The 23,698-nt window shown below is 44.1% G+C and overlaps 2 protein-coding genes across 17 annotated transcripts in view; one reads left to right on the forward strand and one right to left on the reverse strand.

The window, feature by feature from the left end:
* The first annotated feature begins 242 nt into the window (after positions 1 to 242).
* LOC143285174 (uncharacterized) lies at positions 243 to 13,547 on the forward strand. Of its 2 annotated transcripts, none has more exons than XM_076592405.1 (4): positions 243 to 513; positions 7,937 to 8,167; positions 8,900 to 9,247; positions 12,711 to 13,547. In XM_076592405.1, the coding sequence occupies exons 2-4, from the start codon at positions 8,104 to 8,106 to the stop codon at positions 13,337 to 13,339; spliced, it is 1,041 nt and encodes a 346-aa protein (XP_076448520.1). In that variant the 5' UTR covers positions 243 to 513; positions 7,937 to 8,103; the 3' UTR covers positions 13,340 to 13,547. The 2 variants fall into 2 exon arrangements, with proteins under 2 accessions (XP_076448520.1, XP_076448519.1); XM_076592404.1 differs by having other exon boundaries at positions 243 to 453.
* A 4,785-nt stretch (positions 13,548 to 18,332) lies between these two features.
* Positions 18,333 to 23,698, reverse strand: part of LOC143284784 (protein polybromo-1-like) — a 71,667-nt gene continuing 66,301 nt past the window's right edge. For all 15 annotated transcript variants that reach the window (XM_076591797.1, XM_076591803.1, XM_076591790.1 and 12 more), the window contains 3 exons: positions 23,531 to 23,633; positions 22,161 to 22,395; positions 18,333 to 19,352 (listed from right to left, as the gene is read on the reverse strand). In XM_076591797.1, the coding sequence (XP_076447912.1) occupies positions 22,164 to 22,395; positions 23,531 to 23,633 (335 nt within the window). In that variant the 3' untranslated portion in view covers positions 18,333 to 19,352; positions 22,161 to 22,163. The remainder of the gene's footprint in view (positions 19,353 to 22,160; positions 22,396 to 23,530; positions 23,634 to 23,698) is intronic.

A 23,698-nucleotide genomic window follows, 5' to 3' on the forward strand; every position in this document is an offset into this window, starting at 1 on the left:
TACACATCTTTCACCAGTGCCTATACACATACATCTATGCCCCCCCTCCCCCCGCACTCCCCCCCCCCCAACCACCCTCCGTTGCCCTCTCCCCCACCCCCCTCCCAAGGTGGGCGATCACGACTGAACCTGTGTGTCTGTCTGTCCCACAGGTTGAGCTAAACCAGACACACACGGCGAACAGACAGAAACCTCTCGCACTGACTGTGTGAGTAGACAGTGACCCAAAGTCCTGGAAAGACAGAAGCGAACTCGCAGACAGCTAAAACAGCCAGTGAGTCGCGGAATCCGTCACAGCATTTACAAGGTTGTGGCTCTTCACGTCTGCTTGGGTTTTATGGTCGTTCGAAATGAAACAGGTTTTGGCAAGTGCGTGTTCGTGAAAAAAAGGATCCGTTCACATTCAAGAAGAGTGGATGTGACTGTAGCGGATATTTTGTATTGAACTGACAGGTCAGTGTAGTGACAGGTACGTGTGTTTTTCGTCTGAGAATTGGCGGGTGAAACTGGCAGGTAGGTTGTCTGCACTGACTTGAGCAGTTTTTTTGTTTTTTTTTGTTTTTGTTTTTGACGTTGAGGTTGTCATTGTTGTCACTGTTCTTGTCGGCGGTATTGTTTGCCTTTGACACTGTATCACATTGTTTCAGATTGTAGCTTTTTGCCAATCTTGTTGTTATTGTTTGTTTGTTTGTTTTTTACATGTGAAATTGTTTTAGGTTGTTATTGTTGTAACTCTTCCTTGTTCTTACTGTTAGTTTTTAATGTATGAAATGCTTTCATATAGTCACTGTTGTCATTCTTCTTGATGGTGTCACTGTTTGACTTTGATAACAGTTGAAATTAGTTCAGTTTGTAATTGATGCCGCTCTTTTTGTCGTCGTCACCGGTCGTTGTAGTAGTAGTTGTAGAAGTACATGGGGCGGAGAGGGGGGGGGGGGTATTGGAGGAGGGGTAATACTGTAGCAGTATTTGTGTGTATATATATATGCTTCATGTGTTGGGTTCAGTTCAACGACCTGTTGATCAAGTAGTTCGATCAGGGCCTGGGTCTTGGCCCGGTTCGCCGAAAGTTGCGTTGTTCGGGGTTAGTCCTGGTCCTTGGGTTGCTGCTCTCTTTAAATACGTGTTTATAGTTTAGTAACATGTGGTTGTTTTTCTCTGTCCAGGAGAGATTGGGTCACAATACAATAGAAATCCCTGTGAACTTGTATTTGATACAGACTGTTTGTATATTTGCATACAAGTGTACCTTTTGTTTCAGACAGAGATTTAAGATAAAAACAACAACAGATCACACTTGAAGTTCCTGACGAAGCACACGTGTGCCTATAACTTCGTCTGCTATAGTTCTGGCAAATACATTGGCTGACTTGACCAATACAGTCCAAATATCAATTTTCCATTACAGCTGGTTAGTTCGATCACATCGTTAAGAAAGTATCTCTGTCCACCTTTCCCTCTTTCTTTCTGCAAGTACAACTCTGTGTGTGTGTGTGTGTGTGTGTGTCCCTAATCACCATTTTATTTTCCTCACAATTACTGCAACAAAAATGCAACAACTACTACTACGACACAGCCTTTTAAACCAACGAGATCCAACCATTTCGTCTCATTTCCTTAGGCATTGGAACATGAATTCCGTCACTGTCCCTGCCCTCTGTTTAAACTGACACATACTGGTGGGTATGGGGTAGGGATTTACGTGTTCCTCACACACACACAGTTACAACACACACACGCATGCGTGTGCGCGCGCACATGCACGCGTTTGCCAGTAACGTCGTTTGCTACAGTCCCGGCAAACGTTTGGCCAAGTTGACCTACACAATCCAAATGCAATGCCTCGGCCAAGGAGGCAATTCATTTCCTTTCATGATTTCACTTTGGTTGGTTTGCTGGTTGGTTGTTTGGCTGGTTAGTCTGTCAGTCAGTACTGTCACGCGCAAGCGCGCGCGCGCGCACACACACACACACACACAATTGCGGACGTTTTTTTTCTGAAATGTTGTGACGGTGCCCGTCAAAAAGTCGTTTCTGTTACCAATGATGGGCCATAGCTGGATCCAGATAGAGGCAAGACATAGACAGACGACTGATGAGATCTCTTGTTGACAGCCCTGTACCCCCGGAGGGGTGGAAGGCCTGAGGAAGGAAGCTAAGTACGTACAGTAAGGCCGCTAAGAGTCAAGGACCAAGTGACAAGATTTCGGTGGCGATCCGTCACACACAGTGTAATATCTTGACAAAGTATGGAAAGATTTCCATGAAACTTTGTGGAATGATAGGACACGGTACAGGGATAAATTACAAAGATTTTGAGTGAGGGGTGGTGGTTGTAGGAGGCGTAAGGAGGGGCAGAAGGGCGATCCGAGTTCGGATCCGGATCTAGGATGTAAAGAAAAATAATGTTCACCATCAATTTTAAGAAGCTATAAAAATAATTGTATTAAATGTTCACCAGTAATTTTCGCAGTTAAAAAAGAAAACAACAGTCATCAGTATAATTATCTGAAGATTCATCCGATTTTGGAGGAAGGGGGGTAAGGGGATGAGTGAGGGGTGTGGTGGGGGTGGAAGAGGGGCAAAATGTTCGTGAGCAGATAAGATTAGTCTTTGGTGTCGGCAGACATAAACGCGGCTTTATACAAGGGCGTTCACTAGAGTCGGGAGGAGAGACGGACCGAGAGAAACAGAGAAAGACTGAAGAGAGACGAGAATGCGGGGAGCCGGTGAGAGAGAGAGAGACAGACAGACAGAAAGAGAGAAAGAGAGAGAGAGAGAACTGCAACTAAAAAACATTTTTTTAAATCCCCCCTTCCCCCAACCCCCCAAATCGAAATACTTCCATTTTGCTTTGCCTTTTCTCATAGGCTTTTTGTCGGCTTTAAGATGAAAGGGGCTGAGCTGGCTTGGTTGGGTGTGATTCATTTCTTAATTCATTCGTTCACTAGTTTGTTGACTTCCTTCATTTCATGTTGTTTTGGGTTTTTTTGCTGACCCACGTCAGTGCACACCCAGCTCCGTACACAGAAAAGTGCAAACCCGGTCATGCACGTTAAACTGAGCCCCACTTGCGAGTGAACCGGCGTGTGAGTTGCAGCACACGGACTCGGAAGACCGAAGAAGAAGCCCAGGGTACGTTTTTTTCCTTCAAGCCAGGAGAAACTGTCCAATCAGCTGGCTCCTTTTTTAATTGCAGCGTGACGGTAAACATTCAAAATGATGGGTTTTATTGTAGCCATTGAACACGATCAGGAAGTTTTGAAGCAACATTAACATTATGCCTACAATTTTTTTTTCAGACAGGTTTGAAATACATTTGTATAAAAACAGTATGAATACGTACATGCATCGCACAAGCACACACAGACACACAAGTGAGTGAGTGAGTGTGTGTGTGTGTGTGTGTGTGTGTGGTTTTATTTGATTATTGAGCTAGCTTGGTTGGGTTTGATCCATTTATGTCTCATTCACACAGGACGTCCAGTTGCTGAGTTGGCATCTCAGTTTAACCATTCGATATCAGTGCAGCGATGTTCACGTTGTCATATTTGTTCCGTTCCGGCCTTTGTGCAGCATATGTTTTCCTTTGGTTCCAAAAAGGAATGAAAATATCATATAAACGTCAAACAATGGAGGGAGAGAGAGAGAGAGAGAGAGAGAGGGGGAGGAGAGAGAGGGAGGGAGCGGGATAGAGAGAGAGAGAGTGAGAGAGAATTAGTGAATGAATATTTTCCAACGGTCGACATATCAGGATATTGGAAAGAGACAGATCGTTGAGGGACACACACACACACACACACACACACACACTATATATATATATATATATATATAATAGAGACAGACTGACAGACAGAGAGCTGAATTTTCTTCTTCTTCGTTAAGTTCGTGGGCTGCAACTCCCACGTTCACTCGTATGTACACGAGTGGTCTTTTACGTGTATGACTGACCGTTTTTACCGTGACCCCGCCATATAAGCAGCCATACTGCGTTTTCGGGGGTAGACAGAGAGATCGAAACAGGATGTGCACACTATAATTCCACAGTACACAGCCAGTGCAATGTAATTGTGTTTTCGTCTCAAAACATCGTGGACGCGGTACGCAAAAAGGTACATGTGATTAATAAGATCATGTCACTGCCTCTATCTGTTTATGTTACCACCTCCTCCCTCCCCAAAACCCCTGTCCTCAACCCCCCTTTCCGTATCCCACTCCCTCCACTCACACTGTGTGTGTGTGTGTGTGTGTGTGTGTGTGTGTGTGTGTGTTGTGTGTGCGTCCTGTGTGTGTGTGTGTGTGTCTGTGTGTGTGTCGTGTGTGTCGTGTGTGTGTGTGTGTGTGTGTGTGTGTGTGTGTTTCGGGTGAAGAGGCAAGACCCGTTTCTCTGAACCAGTGATCCGTCGGAACAGACTGATATACATCATTATTTCCTGGCCAGGTCAGGTTTATGTTAAGAGATAAAAGGCGTCAGTCACCCCGGAAAGCTGGAACAATGTGATGGGGGAGAACCAGCCATCCTGAACGATGTGATCAAACCAGTCTTGCTGCCAGTCATGCGTGCAGATAAACACAGCAAGCCGTTGGCTACACTGACGGGCCGCGGAACTGTGCCCCCCAGTCCGCCTCCCCCTCCCCCCCCCCCCCCCCACCACCACAACCCCCCACAAGTCCCCATCCCTCACTCCCAACACCCACCCCTTTCCCACCACCACTGGCGTAAGGAACTTGCTTATCTGTCGTCGAACAGAACGTACAATAACGGAAACCGTGCGATCAGAAAGAAGTTATAACGGATACTCTTTTTCTCAACCGTCCAGCATCACTGTTTCATACGTGTTCAGACTGCCACTGGAGGAGGTAAAGTAGTTTGAATGTGTGTGTGTATGTGTGTGTCTGTGTCTGTGTGTCTCTGTGTGTGTGTGTGTGTGTGTGTGTGTGTGTGAGAGAGAGAGAGAGAGAGAGAGAGAGAGAGAGAGAGAGAGAGCGTGTTTGTGTTTGCGCGCGCAATGCGCGAACCTGTCAGAATATAGCTAAAATCTTTAGTAAAGGCCTAAGGAAATGCACAAGTTCGCATGCCCCCTCTCGAACAATCACATGATTGTTGAAGTCACTGCAGGGGTTTCCTCACTTGAGCCGGTGCCAGCTTTGAAGTGTGCCTGCAATGCAGTTGGAAAGAATTTTTTTTTAAAAGTCATATAGCCCAGTTATCCTCCTTCCCCTTATACACAGCTGGGACTGTGTTTCTACCGACCCTCGTAAGGCCGGAGAAACATAAGTTGTGTGCAGGCCACAGGCACCCAAACTTTTCACGTACCGCAATTCAGTTTCCCTTTCCTGAAGTATGAGGATCGAACCCTGGCAGCGCTGGTGTACACACGGCAGGTAGAGAGTTTTCTGATCTCACGGATCAATAGTATTGTGCGGAGCTGTCAGTACTTGGGCCACCTCCCTGCTCTCCTATCCTGTCTTGTGAACACTGCCCCATGGCCGTAAACGACCAACATACATAACTCCAGCGTTCGGTGGATCGCGGGTATACAAAAACGACCAACAAAGTTTGCACTCCGGCCGAAAGCGGAGCATGGCTGCCTCAATAGCGTTGTGAACCTGGCCTCACGTATAAAGTTCTGTCAAAAATGTGCGCGGAAGATGCTTCTCACGAGCACAAAGATGAAAACTACGTAACTGGACCAGGGTAAGAAATAGGCAAGTGGCAAAACCTGATTTTCGTCCATACGTAGGAGATGCGTCCGACGAACGCCGAAGAAGAAACACAAAAGAAACAGCGCTTCAGAGTCGCCCGCCGCACACACTACCCGTGAAGACTGAGATGTTTTATCTATCTTATTTTATTCTGTTCTATCTTCTTTTTTGTTGTTGTTGTTGTTTGTTTGTTTGCGTCGTTTAGCAACAGTCGTCATTTATTTTATTTCAGTCTATAAAATAACGACGTTTACAACACACCTACAATTTTTAAGTCCATCTCACGGGTGGTAATCCTTCGGTTGTTTGTCTTTTACCGTCCGGCGGTGCTAAAACGTGAAGAGATTCCTAAGCAGGACAGCGCATTATCGGGAGGGGTGGGGGTCAGTTGGGGGTTGGTAGGGCAAACTGATAGAACGACAAGTGACTGTCTTGGGATGTGTTGTCCAATGTGAGTCAGACTGCCTGGACTGGTGTGTGGGCTTGCACAGTCGTGTGAGACAGCCCCAGGGAAATAGAAGGGGTACACACCCATGAAATACTCCCAATGACATACATACATAATATGTACATAACATATGTAAAGAAAACAACATGCTCGTGGAGGAAAACGAGTGCAAGAAAACAATTCAACGACGATTTTTCCGTCGTTACAAAAAAGGAACTTTACAAAGAAAAACAAAAGTGTGTGTGCATATGCTGCTATCACTATATTATTTTGAATGATACACTATCTCTATTACACACTGATACACTATCTCTATTACACACTGATGCACAATCTCTATTGTTTTGAATGATACAGGTATTTACTGCTGTTGGTAATGCTGCTGTCATTGTTAGTGTTGTGTGTGTGTGTGTGTGTGTGTGTGTGTGTGTGTGAGAGAGAGAGAGAGAGAGAGCTCTTATCACGAGCACTCAAGACTTGTTTTGGGTTTTTTTGTAGCTTTTTATTTGCTTGTTTGCTTGTTTTTGTTTATTTATTTTTGTTTTGTTCTCTCTTGTTTTGATTTTCTGCTTCGTCAAGCAGCCCAGCTGTGCCTTAACTGATCTCATCATCTAGTTTCACACGAAATAAACTGTCCCTTGAAGTCTGAAGCTACAGTTTAGGCCTACAAGGTAAAATACATAAGCAGCATGGAAAAGAATAACGAACGCACTGGACCTGTTCCATGATTCTCTTGTCTAAACCCCGTTCTTCTCAAATTGGTCCTCCTGTGGTGTGTGTATATGTATGTATGTGCCCCCTGCTGTGTTGGCTGACTACATACTGATAGTGCATTGCGGTGAAGGTGGCGGTGGGAGAGGGGGGCGAGAGGGAGGGAGTGGCTAGGGGGGGCGGGGGGGGGGGGGGGGAGGATGTGAAATCAGTGTTCAGTACACCGCACAACAGACAGACTGCCTGGGGACAGGAGCACACCTGATCCTTTTGTGTTGTTCACCTGAAAGACGGCCGCACGAAGAGCCATGAGTTCAGCTGTGATCCAAGGTTCTGTGAGGAGTGCGATTTTTGCATTGTTATACTGGTCATACATATTCGGTGGAGTTATGCATGTTGTAGTCACTATTATGCGTATATAATACATGCGTAAATACATACACACGTATATATATATATATATATATATATATATATATATATGTGTGTGTGTGTGTGTGTGTGTGTGTGTGTGTGTAGAAAGAGAGAGAGAAAGAGTGAGAGAGAGAGAGATAGAAAGATTACATGCGTGCATGCAGACATACGTTATAGATACACGTAGACATACGTATGTATGTATACTGGATGTGCGTATGTGTGGTGTGATATGTGTGTGTGTGTGTGTGTGTGTGTGTGTTGTGTGTGTGTTGTGTGTGTGTGTGTGTGTGTGTTGTGTGTGTGTGTGTGTGTGTTGTGTGTGTGTGTGTGTGTGTGTGTGTGTGTGTGTATACGAATGAAATATTAAACGAGACAGTGTCAGTTTGCTGTGAGAGAGTGTCACCGCAAAATCATGTTTTGGGTGTGTCAGCCAATCAGTGCCTCCCTAGCTTAACTACTTGACGGACGGACAGACAGACAGAATAAAACATCCATCGAATCTGTCCATTCATATTTTCAGAATCAATAATAATCAGTTTTATGTTATTGTCCTCAGGAAATCCATTTCAGTCAGGGTCGAGGACAGAGTAAAGGAAGAAAATGACTATTATTTCAGAACCAGAATCCTAATCATTATTGCATTGTCCTCAGCAAATCAGCCACAGTCAGGGACGGGTGAAGACAAGAACAGAAAAAGAAGCAGCAGAAGAAGCTGCCTGTGGTAGTGACACGGTGATGCGCCATACCCAGAAAAGCGCCGCCTCACTCTTGTCGTGAGGGAGAGACGATTTTCAACATTCACCGTTCACAGTGCCAAGATGGGGAACTTGTCTGGAACCAGACCTGTAGCCCTCTCGTGTGTCATCCTCTTCTTCCACCTTGGTGAGGACTTTGTTGCCGGGCATATATTGACGTAGGGCATATATTGTCGCTGGGCATATATATCGTTGCCAGACATATCTGTCACCAGGCATATAATCATTGTCGCTGGCCATGGTATATTCAGTTCGCCAGGCAAAGATTGATGTTTTCGCCAGGCATATATTATCGCCGGGCATAAATTGTCGCCAGTGATATATTTTCGCATAGTACCTACCATGTGTTGGAGGGGGGCGGTGTGGGGGACTAGGGGTGGGGGGCGTCGGTGGAAGGGAGGAATAGGGATGTGTTGGGGGAAGGAAGGAGGGTGCGGGGGTGGTGAGATTCAGAGAGGGGAGGGGGAGGAATGTGTTGGAGGGGGTAGGAAGGGGGAGGAGAGAGAAAGGGATAGGGGGTGGGAGGTGGTACTGATAATTTATGACCGTACTCTCGTTTGTGCTACTTCTAAGGATGATATCGAAACTGGTATTACAGGCCAAGTTTTAATGTTATCAACATTTTATTTTTTTACATTTATTTCTCTATATGTTATTCTTTGTTATTGATTTCTTATGTGATTGAATTGTGTTGTCCACAAAGCTTCTCTTTTCACGTTGCATATCATTACACACGGCACACACACACACACACACACACACACACACACGCACACACAGCCACGGCTCACTCCGGCAACACAACAACAACCGGGGCAAAGGTAATCACGAAACGTAACGTGGCCGCCGATGTCCGCAGCACACCAGGTGCACGGGGACACGTGCTACTCCAGCACCTCCGGCTTCTTCCACTGCACCAATGGCTGCTGCGGACCGGCCGACAAGCAGGACTGCTGCTCCCAGACCTTGCTCATCGTGGGCCTCGCCGTCGGTGGCGTGGTGGTGGTGGGGGTGATTTTCGGGGTCGTGCTGTGCTTGACCTGTGGGGACGGGCCGCCGCCCAAGATCTGTGGCTGCTGTGGCAGGAGAGGAGGAGAGGGAGAGGAGCGGCGGAGGAGGACGAGGGGGTTGTTCAATGACCGACGCCGGAGGAACCGCGACCTGGGGAGGAGCGGCTTCGGGAGGCGTGTGACGATGGTGCATCCTGGTACGTGTGTGTGTGTGTGTGTGTGTGTGTGTGTGTGTGTGTGTGTGTGTTGGAGGGGGGGATGTGTGGGAAAATGGGAGGGGGTGGGGGCGTTGTGTGTGCGTGGTGCGGGTGAGGGGTGAGGAGGTGGGGGGGGATGTATGTGTGTGTGTATTAGTGTGTTTGTGTTCTTGTTAGTGTTAGTGTGTGTGTGTGTGTGTGTGTGTGTGTGTGTGTGTGTGTGTGTGTGCAAGTTTGAAATATTGTGATGAATATTAATGTGGAATGCGCAAGGTCTGCTATGACAAATATATTCACTTTTGTACGCGTACGGGCAATCTTACTACTGTAACCACAACAGATTATGAATTTTGGAGGTAAATGAACGGTTCGGAATGTTTGTAGACCATCTCGCAGAATTGACTACTTTCAAAATGCGTTTTGAGAAATTATGATATACGGTTCAGGTTTAGATAAGCCTATAATTATAGGGGCTATTTATGACGATGTATGTAGCCAGATCAAAATGTTGTACAATTACGATAATATTGCGACAATACAGCAAGTTTTAAAAGCATGTGTGCTATGAAGAATATCCATTCAAAATACAGTCCCATTCAAAGCGCTTTGAGGCGAATCAAACATTTTAGAATAGCTTGATATCGCAAGGTAGACCCACTCAAAAAGAAAAGTTTGTTCTTAAAGCAGCACTGAATGGAAAAAATGTAAGATATAGGCATGTTACATGGATAGACAAAAACAAACAAACAAACAAACAAAAAAAACGAAAATATTTTACCTCAAGGTAAAACAAGAGAGCCAAGGCCTTCAAGATTCACTTGATACACTTAAAAAAAAATCTAATCGTTAAAATGTGTTCTGTATTTGTTATTATAAAGCTTCGCGGTTTGTTTGTTTTTTTAAAGAAGAAGAAAAAAAGTCCTAACCAGATTCGAACCTCGCGTGTTCAGGTGAGAAGAAACTGCCGTATCCATTACACTATCATGGCTCCTTAACTGACGTTCTAAAATTTAACATTTGAACATACTTTTTTAAAGGGCGATAAATTAATTGCGGTACTCGCAATGAGAACGCTGTTTAAATCATATTATTCTGGTGTATCTTGGGCATTCAAAAAAATCTTTAAGGGCAATAAAAAATTCTTTTTAATGGCTATCGCCGCAATCACACTGCAACATTTAGCCGTTTTCACTAGATCTAGATAGATGTACAAGTTTAGTTACACCCGCCAGGAATGTAGTACGACACGGTGGATTCAATTTCTCTTTTATGTTCATTCTAGTTTTATAGTTTTAAAGTTGATATGAAAATTTAGTATTTTGTTAAACTAATAACATGTAGAGCCAAGTACAAGTACTTCTAAACGTCGTAAGAAGTGAAAAGGACTTCATTTTCAGAAAAGTCAAGACTGGAAATTTTTTCGTTTCATCGTGATCAGTTCAAGGGTATTAACTCGCATGGTTTACAATTTTTAACTGTGAATTCCGACTGATTCTGTGGGTATTTTTATGGCAGTTTGGGGCATAATCCAGTAAGTGATGAGGCGTTCACAAATCTTTCTCTGAATAACTATTTAATGGTCTCCTTCTCCAACTTTCCATCACATGTTATTGTGTATTGTCCATTGAATATAGGATTGAACGGGCAGGTCAACAACTTGAAACGAAATGGCGTCGTTCGCGTTCACGAAGAATATGAGCACGCGCTTTGAATGTGTATAAATATGTGTACGCAATTGATTTTTGCCCATGACCTTCAGGGCTCAGCCAACAAATGTGTAAAGTCCACTCGTTGTATTGATTTGAGTATTTTCCGAAAAAGACCACTTGGGCGAATGAACATAGTGAAAGTCCTGTACACTGAGAGTAAAACACACAAGTTTTTTATGTATTGAGTATAATTTCAAAATGTAATGTTTAAGATGAGAAAGATCAGTTTAAAGCAAATTAAGTCCCCTAGCATTAATTACAGAGTAATTTCCCTTTTTTACTATCTGCACCAAAACGTTTGCAAAATAAATAAAACTTCCATGCTTAGCAAAAGAAGTTCCTGTTTGAACAAAAAAATTATAATAATGACTGCTCTTGTTGTTGGGTCAGAATATCAGATCAAAGTGCCAAGTTTAGAGAATACAAAAAATATAAATAGAACAGTAAATGCAGTTTGCACATAATTAGGCTTCATTTTTTTTTTTGTGTGCCCATCCCAGAGGTGCAATATTGTTTTAAACAAGATGACTGGAAAGAACTGAATTTTTCCTATTTTTATGCCTAATTTGGTGTCAACTGACAAAGTATTTGCAGAGAAAATGTCAATGTTAAAGTTTACCCACACACACACACACACACAGACACAGACAACCGAACACCGGGTTAAAACATAGACTCACTTTGTTTACACAAGTGAGTCAAAAACATAACTCATAGCAAGGGTACGTTTCATGTACAGATAACTAAATCGAAGAGGTTTGATGTTAAGGCAGTGCTGAAGAAAAAAATATGAACCAAATTAAATGCCTTACAAAAACATGCAGCTAACTGGAAATGGTTTAATCTGAAGGCAGTGCTGCGGAAAAAAATATGAAGCTAAAGTTTTGGCTACTTTACTGAAAGATAGATTAATCAATAGATAGACTAATAGTATAGATCCTGTTGCTGAATTGACTAATGCATATCTGACATTATTCTTGATAGAACTGTAGTAGTAGTAGTTGTAGTAGTAGTAGTAGTAGTAGTGCAGATTGACGCTCACACACCCAAGGCAAGGAGTTCGTGGCGTTCAGAATGGAAAGTTACACATCCATAAACTTACATGCATCAGGTACACTACACACCAACAACGCACGCACAAACACACCCTCAGTGTTAGTTCAAGAAACATATCAGCCAATAAGACAGCATGGTAGAACGGAAGAGACGTTTTAAGAGACTTTTAAAAGTGATCTGGAGAATCCACGTGGCGGATTGGGAAGGGAAGTTTGTTCCACACTGCTGGGCCAGTGCAGGACAAAGCACTGACATTGGGATTGTTGTTTTCGACGAACTGTCAGCACTGTAGAAGTCACAAAGGTATGTGAGTGCAGTATAGGTCATATTTCAGTTTCAGCTTCTGTTTCTCAAGGAGGCGTCACTGCGTTCGGACAAATCCATATACGCTACATCATATTTGCCAGGCAGATGCCTGACAGCAGCATAACCCAATGTGCTAGTCAGGCCTTCAGTGCATGCATTAAAAAATGGTACCTATCAGAGTGGATCTCTTCTACAGAATGTTGCCAGAGAACCACACTCAGGTGGCCATGGGTTCTTTTTCTGTGCGTCAAGTGTGTCCTGCACATCAGGTCCGCGTTTTATGACATTTTATGACATGTTATGACACTGCTTTATATCACATGGTAGCTGGTTCATGATCTGTCTTTTGTTTACCCTACCCCTCCCTCCACACTCCCCCACCCTTCTTGCAGTGCACCCCCCGGATTACAGCACGGCCACCCAGGACAGAGCGCCCTCCGTGCAGCCTGGCCGCAGCCACAGGATCCTCCCCGTCTCCCCGCCTCCCCCCTACACAGAGACCGTCCCCCCACCCCCCGGAGTCCCCCCACACAGGAGAGCGGGTCAAAAGACTGGTACAACGGCTGCTCCTGCGGATTCCCGTCCTGTCGGGGGGAACATGGCCCCCTCAGCCACTGAACCAGACGGGTTTGGCAGGGTTGTTGGGCCGCCATCATCAAACGGCGGCAACGCTTCCACCACAAGGACAGCGCCTTCTTTGTTAGAAAGGTACGATAGCGATCCTCAGGACAACACTTTAGACAACGCGAGGTTTTCCATCAGCCCGGCGGACACCAGCACTGACCCCGCGGCTCCAGGTGGTGAAGCACCAGTGACAACCACCACGGCAAGAAGGGCGGACTCACGCCCTGGACTGATCCACGTCAGGGAGTCACTGAGGACTGGCGGCCCCCGACAGTCAGGGGGCACAACACGGGGGGGCAGGTCTGGAGGAGGATCAGACAACCACCCTCAGGGGGTGGCCGTGCTTCACACGGTGAACGAGACAGCAGCAGAGGACGGGGATCTGGGCTTTGTGTAGGGTTAGGGTCAGGCGTAGTGAGTCACAAACTCTTGCCTCTTGCCTCCCCTCTGTCTCGAAGGTATCGGGATCTCGTTCTGGTGTAAACTCTTGCCTCCCCTGTCTCGAAGGTATCGGGATCTCGTTCTGGTGTAAACTCTTGCCTCCCCTGTGAGTTGTGTCTGGGGAGTACTTACTTATTTACTTACTACCCGTTATGCCACACCTGTAAGTTGTGTCTGGGGAGTACTTACTTATTTACTTACTACCCGTTATGCCACACCTGTAAGTTGTGTCTGGGGAGTACTTACTTATTTACTTACTACCCGTTATGCCTCCCCTGTGAGTTGTGTCTGGGGAGTACTTACTTATTTACTTACTACCCGTTATGCCCTGTGGCATGTAGTATGGCAGCAACGAAGAAAGGCCACTAATCTATTTTGGGCCAATTTCTGGCGAGAATCCATGACCAAAAGATTGAGTTTGACGCCATGCTGGCTTGCGCCCATACAGTCAAGTTCTTAGGCCTTGGTTTTGGATTTGTTCGAGGGACTGAGTCCTGGCGTAGTCATGACAGTGTGTCACCGTTATATAGGAGACTCCGTTTAAGATGTCATCGCGGGTCATGCGAACCGCTTCAACCGATAATGAAAGTAATATTGAAGAACAAAGAACTGTTACTCTTGTTGAGACAAAGACGTGTGATTCCAAACCGTTACTGCCTCGTGTTTCCATTCATGATTCGTGGTTCCCTCTCCATCTCTCCTTGCCTCACTTAAGTGTCTGTCTTATGAAATACACAAGGGTTCCTCAGACTTATTTCGTCTTGTTCGTTCTATCTGTAGCACATTAGCCACTAAAGGGGTTCGCATAGTCTTTGATAAATGATATTTCTTTTCTGTATGCCTTCTTGGGCTGCAACTTGTACCCACTCGTACGTATCTAGAAGCAAGTTTTTGCGTGAATGATTAGTTTGACTCCACCAAACAGGCAGCCATCGTACTTTTCAGGGGTGTGAATGTTGGGTATATTCTTGTTTCCATAAATGACCATCCGAACACCGGTAATCAATGGTAAGAGGATGTTTGACATGTGTCACCGTAGTGTGTATTATCTTCTTGCGTATGTGCAAATATCCTCCAATCTCCTTTTTATTTACTATTTAGATTCTTTTTCAAGCGGATGTGGTGCCATGTAGTGTGTACGGATAATTTGGTCCGCACGCTTTCACGCCCCCATGAAAGCCGGGCAAACTGCATTGTCTGCTTGTCCGCGGTCCGTCTCGAGTTCTTTCAGTCACGATAACATAGAACATGGGTTCCTCTCTCTGTTTCAACATCATTCGTGGAAGGCCTTCCATGGGCGTCCTCTGCATCAAAGATCATCAGCAGTTTATGGCGACAGGTGGTGCAGCCAGGACTTTAACATGACAGAAAGGCAGTTCCAATGTCTTTTTTTTTCCTTGTCTTTTTTTTTTTTAAACGGCAAATTGTGCCTGAACGTGTTTACGTAGCTGAGATGAGGTTTGATCGTGTGCATTATGCAGACTGGTGGTGATGCACTGAGCAGTGCAGCGTTCCCACGACCAAACCAGGTTTCGAGACCAGTGATAGTGACAGTGACATTGTGAGGACTGCAAGCTGGAGTCACTGGGCACAACACTGGCCCTGTCACTTGTCACCTGACTGGAGTGCTGCTGTTAACTGGACGCCAGTGTCAACCCTCCTCCCCCACGTGCGTGAAACACGACTGCCTTAACTTGTGACACGTTATCGTGCTGTAAGAATTACGATTAAATCTTCATCTAGTGATATAATTTTGACTTGGAATGTACATGAATATGTGCTGTCGGACTTTCTTTGCTCATGTTGTGACTATTCAGAATGAAATATGTACAAATTTGTGGAATCGGATTTCTTCCTCTTCCGCATTCGTGGGCTGCAACTCTCACCTTCACTCGTATGCACACGAGTGGGCTTTTACGTGTATGGCCGTTTTTACCCCGCCATGTAGGCAGCCATACTCCGCTTTCGTGGATGTGCATGCTGGGTATGTTCTCATTTCCATAACCCACCGAACGCTGACATGGATTACAGGATCTTTAATGTGTGTATTTGATCTTCTGCTTGCGTATACACATGAAGGGGGTTCAGGCACTAGCAGGTCTGCTCATATGTTGACCTGGGAGATCGGAAAAATCTCCACCCTTTATCCACCAGGCGACGTGACCGTGATGCGAACCCGGAACCCTCAGATTGAAAGCCCAACGCTTTGACCACTTGGCTATTTATTGTGCCTGTCGGGATCGGATTTAATTAAAACCTCAATTTGTGATTCTATCTAGCCTTGGTTAAAAAATGCATTAATTCGTGCTATTATGCTTTCTTTGTTAAATCCTGAGCTTGTGATATCAAATTTAGTATGATGTGTGCATGAATTCGTGATGTGAAAACTTTATAAAATCCCCATCCTGTGATACCAATTTTGAATGAAATATGAATGAATTCGTGCAATGGCTAGGCAAACGCCATTTGTTTATAGATGATAATGTGTGAGTGTGCGTGTATGTTGTAGTTACATGAGCACATGAGTGTAATATATTACTTCGCGGCAACAGGTATGAGAAACTGAATGAACACCTGCAAAACAGTGATACCAGTCGCCAGGCAGACAAACAACAGACAGGAACCAATTCACAGAGAAAGGTGGTGGAATAGTTAAAGGCTTGTCTGCCAACACAGCGTCCAGGAGGGTCTGGGTTCGAATCCTGGTCTCGCCCTTTTTACCAAGTTTGACTGAACGTCCAGTCTTAAGGTGAGATGATAAAAAGAGGTCCCGCGTACAGCATGCACTTGGCGCGCGGAAAAAGAACTTGTAGCAACACAAGCGTTGTCCTGAAGCAAAATTCTGCAGAAATCACTCGGGGGTGGTATTCTAGAGACCATCGTACCTGTGGGTAAAGGTGTACCTGTGGGTAACTGTGGGTAAAGGTGTATCTGTGGGTAAATATACATGAGGCAAGACCCGTTCGAGGTGGGTTGAGTCCTGGGTGTTTGTCCATGTGAAAGTTCCTTCTGGCATTCTAAGAGGCAGTCCTGGGTGTCTGAAGAGGGGAGATGTCGTGGCTGTTCATCTGGTGTTTGAAGGGGGAAGTCCTGGTTGTTCATAGTGTGGCGGATTCCTGGGTACTGTCAACTGCAGAGCTGGTTTTATACGGTTTTGGTTGTTGAGAGCACTGACAATTTGGATTTACATATATAACTAAAACATTGAATATGATAAGTTTTGTGTCTTTGATCATGTTTGCTTTGAAACTTGCCTGTGTAAACCGTTTTTATTTCCACTTTTTTAAACAAAACTCAGTATCATTTATAGTATTATTTTTCAAAGCGTTTCTGTGAGGGTTTGTAACTGTATTGACTGCAAGAGTGAAAGCTCAAATCCGTCCTGTCATAAATTGTATTGTTTCCATCCATTGCCTTGTAAGGTTAATGAATCAGATGACCTGCATTTGGATTCTACACTTTTGTCACTGTTTACTTGTTAAACATGGGAAAACACAGCATTGTTACAGTTACTTCAACACTGTTCCCTTTAATTGTCCTGTTTTAACGCTGGATAACTGGTTTTCCCATGGCTTGTGCAGTGGTTGAGAACAGCAGTATCTGCTCCCCGTGTTAGTTGAGGATACACATGATTTCAAATCAGCTCCTTTACTCAGTCTCTTCTCCCCCTTCCCCATGATAATGGCAATAATCACTTTAAAAACAAATTTGCATAAGTACTGAAGTCATGGAGAGTCAGACTTGTCTGCCAGAGAGAGAGGGAGAGAGGAGAGAGAGAATTTGAGGCTTTTTTGACACTGGATTTTCATCTCAGGATTACGAGAAAAAGTAGCAAGCTGTGCATGCCTATTTCTTTATGATAGCATCATTGCCTGCAAAGCAACTGACTGCACTGAGTTACAGCTGTTTAAGTTTGTTGATTTTTTTTTCTCCACAGCAAAACCTTTTTTGAAACCAAGCATAAGAAAAGCAGAGCTCATAAATTCATTCATGTCATGTGCTCACACATTCTATCATCTGCTGTTTCCCTCCTGATGAATGCGTGTATCAGTGTCTTTAAATAAAATGAAATGAAATTCTTTCCTAGCGTTTCTTTATCAACAGAGTTTACTGTGCACTCGAGGCATTTCTTATGCCAAGTCCTATTTTTATACTTTATGTTCTTTTCTTTGGTCCCCTGATGTTCCTGGGTATATCAATTCCTTGCTGCAGAATGACATCAGACTGTCTGATGTACTGTCAAGGTATTTCTCGATGATGACAGACAACTGTGATACCAGCAAGCAAATTATCATTATTATTATTGGTGTGTGTGTGGGGGGGTGGGGGTGGGGGGGTGGTGAAAGGTTTTATCGATCTGACATTCTGGACTCTAGTGTGCCAAAGATGTGTGTATGTGTATGTGCGTGTGCGTGTGTTGTGTTTGCATTGTGCTTGTGTGCATGCATCCCTGAATTATTTTTATGTAAAAATAATGCATGCAACATTTAAGTTCATTGTATTGCAATTGGCACACCTGGACAAATTTAAAAAAAAAATATTTTTTGAAAATTGAATATTCTTCAAGGCATCATGTGTATGTAATGTTTTCTGTATATTTCCTTTTAAATTTTTATGCTCACAGTGTGTTTGGCGAGAGAGAGAGAGAAAGCACATACAAACGTATTGCATTTCCTTTTATGTTTTTGTATCAAGTGAATGTGTGTGTGTGTGTGTGTGTGTGTGTGTGTGTGTGTGCATATTCATATGCATAAATGTGTGTATCACCTGTATGTGTGGGTGTATGAGTGTGAGAATCACTGTGTGTGCACATGTGTATGAATCACAGTAAATGTGTGTGTGTGTGTGTGTGTCGGTGTGTGTGTGTGTGACAGACAGACAGACAGAGATAGAGAGAGAGACACAGACAGACAGATAGACAGTCAGCTCTGAACAAAATGAAAATGGGGTATTGTTACATAAGAAATTTAATTCAACATACATGTAGATTTCAGAAGAATGTTAAGCTGGATACAGTCTCACCCAACTCCTGAACACTGTCTTCAATTATTTCACACAAACAGTAAGAAAGAGTAAACATGCAAACTGGATTTGTTTTTGTATTAGTATGTAAGAAACACATTCCAAGAAAGTGTCTGTTCTGCCCTGACGTAAAAGAACACATCTGATAGTTCTGAAAAGGATGTAAATTTTTTACATTAAGACTTATACTTGGAGTTTTTCAGACTGACCTACATTTTATCCAACACATTTTACTTTGTTATTGCATTGTGTCTTGAGACTCTTTTCTGTTGTTCTTTTCACAGTGAAACAAGTCCTTGTAACATACACATGCATGAACAGGAGCACCAACTAACTATGCAACACTGATTCCATTTCCACCAGATAAAAAACAACACACAAGCACAACAACACTTTAACACCAACACACACGTTTTCTATGCTTGCGCACAAGCACTCACGCATGAATCTACACGGCATAATGACCAAACAAACGTTCCTGTGATTAAATACCAACGATTTAGAAACTACCACTTGAAACTGTTTCATACTTTGTAAATGTCCACATCAGTCGTTGAGACACACTACGTGTATGTTAATCTTCCGCATTAAAATAAACTTTAGTACATTCCCATTTTCCTTATCTAAAAACAAAACAAACAAAAACAAAAAAAACCACCCGATCAACCAAACATTCCGCTGCCAATGAAGCACACAAACATTCACAATGAAAAGGCCGTCCCTATTTCACCGTTCTGATATCAAAACCAACAAACATCAGCCACCCTGTACAAGAACACCAGAGGATACCATTGCCATACCTATGGTGACTGAGAACCCATGTAGGCAGTGATGGTGATAGAAAAGTATTGCAACAACATGTGCATGAACACTCATGGGGCCCAGAGATTCAAACGACTCCATGGTCGAAGACTGCTCCTGAAGGTTGCTGTGGCACACGAGGTCTCCTGAAACACCACAACAACAGGTGTAATGAAAGAAAAAATGGTGTTACATCACTAAAATCTAAATCAATTAATCCAACAACTTCTCCATAGCAGCAGCATCATCATCCTCACTCTTTATCATCAATGCTGAAAACAAATGGTCCCAGATTCTGTGGCCTTTTATACCCTGCTCCCATTGTCACCGCTGTTTCCTTTTGCTCTCCACTTCCACATTTGGCGGGAGTTCCTGTCAAGGACTTCAGTGCCAGCAGATTCATGGTGAGGCTGTCACAGGCAGGACATGGTGGCAGTCCCCACTCTGGAGGGTATGCTTGCTCTGGCTCCAAAACAAAGCAGTTATTGTCATCAGTAGGGGGCTTAGTTGGTGGGTTTCTGCGCATATTGGATCACAACAGGTACTACTGAACTCCATCAAAGGTAGCAGTGTAAAGTTTCCTTCAGTGTGTGTCCTCATGGTGACCAAACATCCATAGTTCCCTTCGGGCTGATAGTACTGAGACTGGCAGATGAACCTGGGAGTGGCTGTGTGTGAAGGAACTGAGGATGAGTAGTGTGGGAGTAATGCCACTGACACGGGTCAGATGATGACAGAATAACAACATTGAAGATGATAACACTGACAAAAAACCCCAACAAAACCCCCCACCAACAAGCAAAAAAACAAAACAAAAAAACACAAAAAACAACAACAAAAACAACAACAAAAAACAACAACCAACAACAAAAAAACCACTAAAGCAAAAGAACTGGTGGTTTGCAACAAAATGCACTGTTGTGAAGAAAGCAATGACACTATACCAAACACAGGAAAAGAAAAAGAAACAAACTGATCTCCTGAAGTAATGTATTCCAGTATTTCTCAGTGACTATCAACCCATCTCTTGACCTTTTCCAACCCCTTCAAAGAGAAAAAAAACCTTAGGTAACATGACACCTTCAGCCTACACATCACAAATGGCCTCCTTGGCTGTTATAAATAACCAACCTTTTTTTGGACACACAGCCAATGTGATACTCTTAAAAAAAAACACACACACACAAAAACACCAACAAAAACAAACAACTCGAACAAAAACTGGACTCTACCAAGCACATGAACTATGAAATGAAATTGTCCCACAGGTTGTCTTCCATAAATTCTTCCCTCCCCCACCTCTTCCCACTGGCTATCACCCCCTCCCCTCTACCATCCCCCTTCCCACCCTGTCATCTCCATTTGAAAAGACTGGATCAAAGGACTTTCAGATGAAGCTGATTTCTGGTGAGAATTACCGTGAACAGATGTCGCAAGGGGATTATTTCTGTTCTTTTCAGTTTGCTCATTATTTGCATAACAAAAGCTGCCAGAACCAAGCAGTGAGAATGGAAATATGTATTTCTGTGTGTGTGTGTGTGTGTGTGTGTGTGTGTGTGTTGGGTTGCACTGTTATTTCTATTATTATTATAATTATTAGTGTGTGTGTGTGTGTGTGTGTGTGTGTGTGTGTTTGTGTGTGTGTGCGCGTGCGTGCGTGCGTGGGTGTGTGAGAGGGAATCAAAGGTGCCAAGTCACAAGACAAGAAAAGGTCTATTCCCAGCTCACACTTTGACGACTGTCACTGTGCTGGGAATGGAGGCAGCAGAAGTGAAAAAGGTGGAGGGAGGGGGCCCAAATGCAACACCTGAATCATCCAGTTAAAAACCACCACACATTTCACAGACAGGATGAAACAGGACAGTTTGAACACTTAGTTAATAACCACCAACAGCATTTCAACTGAAGAAATGCGTTCAGGAGCTGAGCAAACATCTTCCTCATCCACCTTCCCTCCCGATCCCCCACCCCCCACCTCCAACCAGCACTTCTGTTTTCTGGATGACAAGAGGTTTTCTTTTCTCTTCAAAACTAAATTTTTCATGAAGATTTTAAAAACACTTGAAGGACTCCTGGACCTTTCTTTTTTCTTTAAAATACCTCCCCCCCCCCCCCCCCCCCCCACTAACATTTGGACGTCCCATCCAGACAGGAGAGAGGCATCCCTGATGAGCATATTCCAGTCTCTCACACTTAACTTTTCATGTTCAAAGACAGACCAGGATTTTCAACCCCCTCCCCCCTTCCAACAGACCTTGAGAGGTGGTCGGGATGCAAGTCTTTTAGATGACATGATAAACTCAGGTCCCATGTGCAGCATGCACTGAGTGCATGTAAAGGAACCCACCACAATAAAAGGATGTCTGGTGAAATCAACAACAGCAGAAAAGAGAAAAAAATCCAGGCTGGTAGTGAAACAGATACACTCATAACTTGCAAACAGAAAAAGGAAGAAGAAAAAAAAGAAGAAAAAGGGTGGTGAAAAAGGGTGGTGTTGCACCGTGGCGAGGTGGTCTCCCTAGGAAAGCCGAACTTTCACACACATAAATCTGTCATGACCAAAATTAATAGAAGACAACAAAAACAACAATAACAATAATAATCAAGTCAGATTATAAACCTGATGTGTGCCAGATAGTGTACCTATGTGTCCCAGACTGTATTCCTGATGTGTATAAAACAAAAAGCAGCAATAAAAAAACAAACAAAGAAAAACACCCCAAAATACTACCTATTTGTAATACGCCCTCCCTCCTTAGCACAGGCCCGGAGCGCTAATAATCAACATCAGTATGGGGGTAAGAAAAAGGTTACAACAAAAATTAACACCCCTGAGCACTATAATCAAGACTTACATAACAAGACAAGCAGAATGTGTCTGCTACAAAGGGCTCACACACACACACACACAACACAACACAATCTGTCACACCTGCTGGGGTGACCGCTCTGACCTGCTAGAGCTCCTCAAAGGGGACAGTGCGGGCAATGGTCAGTGTGTCCTTCAGCATCAGGTCTCGCAGCGCCCACAGGGCATTGGTCACGCTGCCATGGTAACCAGCGCCCTGGGCCAGCCACTGGGTGGGCAGGCGGGCCTCATTCGGCACTGGGGTGTTGTCCGGCGTGGCGGCCAGCAGCTTGGGGAAGTTGCTGATGGTGCGCGTCTCAACGTTCAGGCCCTCAATGTACCTGGACAGGGCAAGTTTCAGTTTCAGTTCCAAGGAGGTGTAAAAAGGGTGCCTGACTGATCCATTATGTTTGTGTGAAAAAAAAAAAGAAAAAAAAAAGGCAGATTGATCATTGAATAAACCAAATCTGCTGATCAGGCCTACAGAGCCTATCCTAGGTTTGCGTAAAAAAGAAGAAAAAAGGTACACTGACACAAGTGCGCAAATGCACACACACACATGCATACAGGAACACAATGCACAAGCAACAATTTGTAGTTTCACAGACATAAAGGCCCCACACTCAGCCAACAAACGAATGTACCCCGGTCCCATCCCCCCTATCTCCCCAACGGACACACACACAAGCATACAAAGATTCCTGTCAGCGTTGGGTGTCACATGGAACCACCTTTCTACACAAACAATGTTTCTACAAGTCTGAGGAAACAAAATTCCTGATTTTTTCCTTCTTTTGTTTTCTCTCCCCCAAATTCTGCATCACATTTCCCAAGACCCAAACACACAAGTATACACAAACACAGAATTAACCCACACAGATAAAGGTTATGAGCGAAAGACTTCAGGGTGGGGGATGGCGATGTGGGAGGAGAGAAAAAGACATGTGGAGAGAGATGAGGATACAGAGACATGACCGTCTTAATTTATCTATTTCTTCTTTTTTTTGTGAAAGCAAAATCTGCCTCAATACTGTATGAGTGATGAGAGGTATCAGGAAAATTCCACTACTTTTCTTGACATTGCAGGGTACATTTATCTCCAGCCCTGGGAAATGGTCTTCCTATTTTTCTAAGAGTTTTCCATGCTTCCATGACTATGGGAACCCTGTAGAAATCGGAGTCACATACAGCAGTCATCCCCTCATTTACAAATGATCTTGTGTCACAACATGTCAGATGATCTCCTGACTCACTCAAGATTTATTTCCTTCAATTTATTTCAGTTAAAACAAGTCTTTATCCAATGTTGTTGACGAAAGGATCTACAACATGATTTATCCAAGCTGGGATCTACCAACATGCGCACACCTGCTTGTGTGTGCATGTTTGCGCAATGCGTGCACAAAACGTGGGCATAAACTTGATAGAATATGTAATCGAGTGCAGAGAAAAACCCAAAACGAGAAGCACACTTACTTGATGTAAGCCTCTGAGTGCAGCAGTCGCTGAGTGCGTGGGGGCACTGTGACAAACATGGGGGAGGGGGGTCGGTGTGGGGCTGGGGGAGCCATGGACTGTCCTGCACATCACACACACACACAAATACTGTCACCATGACTGCAGGGCTCTATGCTGCTCTTCCAC

The sequence above is a fragment of the Babylonia areolata genome, chromosome 8 (genome assembly GCF_041734735.1).
Source record: "Babylonia areolata isolate BAREFJ2019XMU chromosome 8, ASM4173473v1, whole genome shotgun sequence".
NCBI lineage: Eukaryota > Metazoa > Mollusca > Gastropoda > Neogastropoda > Buccinidae > Babylonia > Babylonia areolata.

What these genes read in the sequence shown, in the direction of transcription:
- LOC143285174 (XM_076592405.1), top strand. Translation starts at nt 8,104, where the DNA reads ATGGGGAACTTGTCTGGAACCAGACCTGTAGCCCTCTCGTGTGTCATC. An exon ending in CATCCTCTTCTTCCACCTTG is followed by an intron (nt 8,168 to 8,899) that starts GTGAGGACTTTG and finishes CGATGTCCGCAG; the next exon opens with CACACCAGGTGCACGGGGAC. An exon ending in TGTGACGATGGTGCATCCTG is followed by an intron (nt 9,248 to 12,710) that starts GTACGTGTGTGT and finishes CCCTTCTTGCAG; the next exon opens with TGCACCCCCCGGATTACAGC.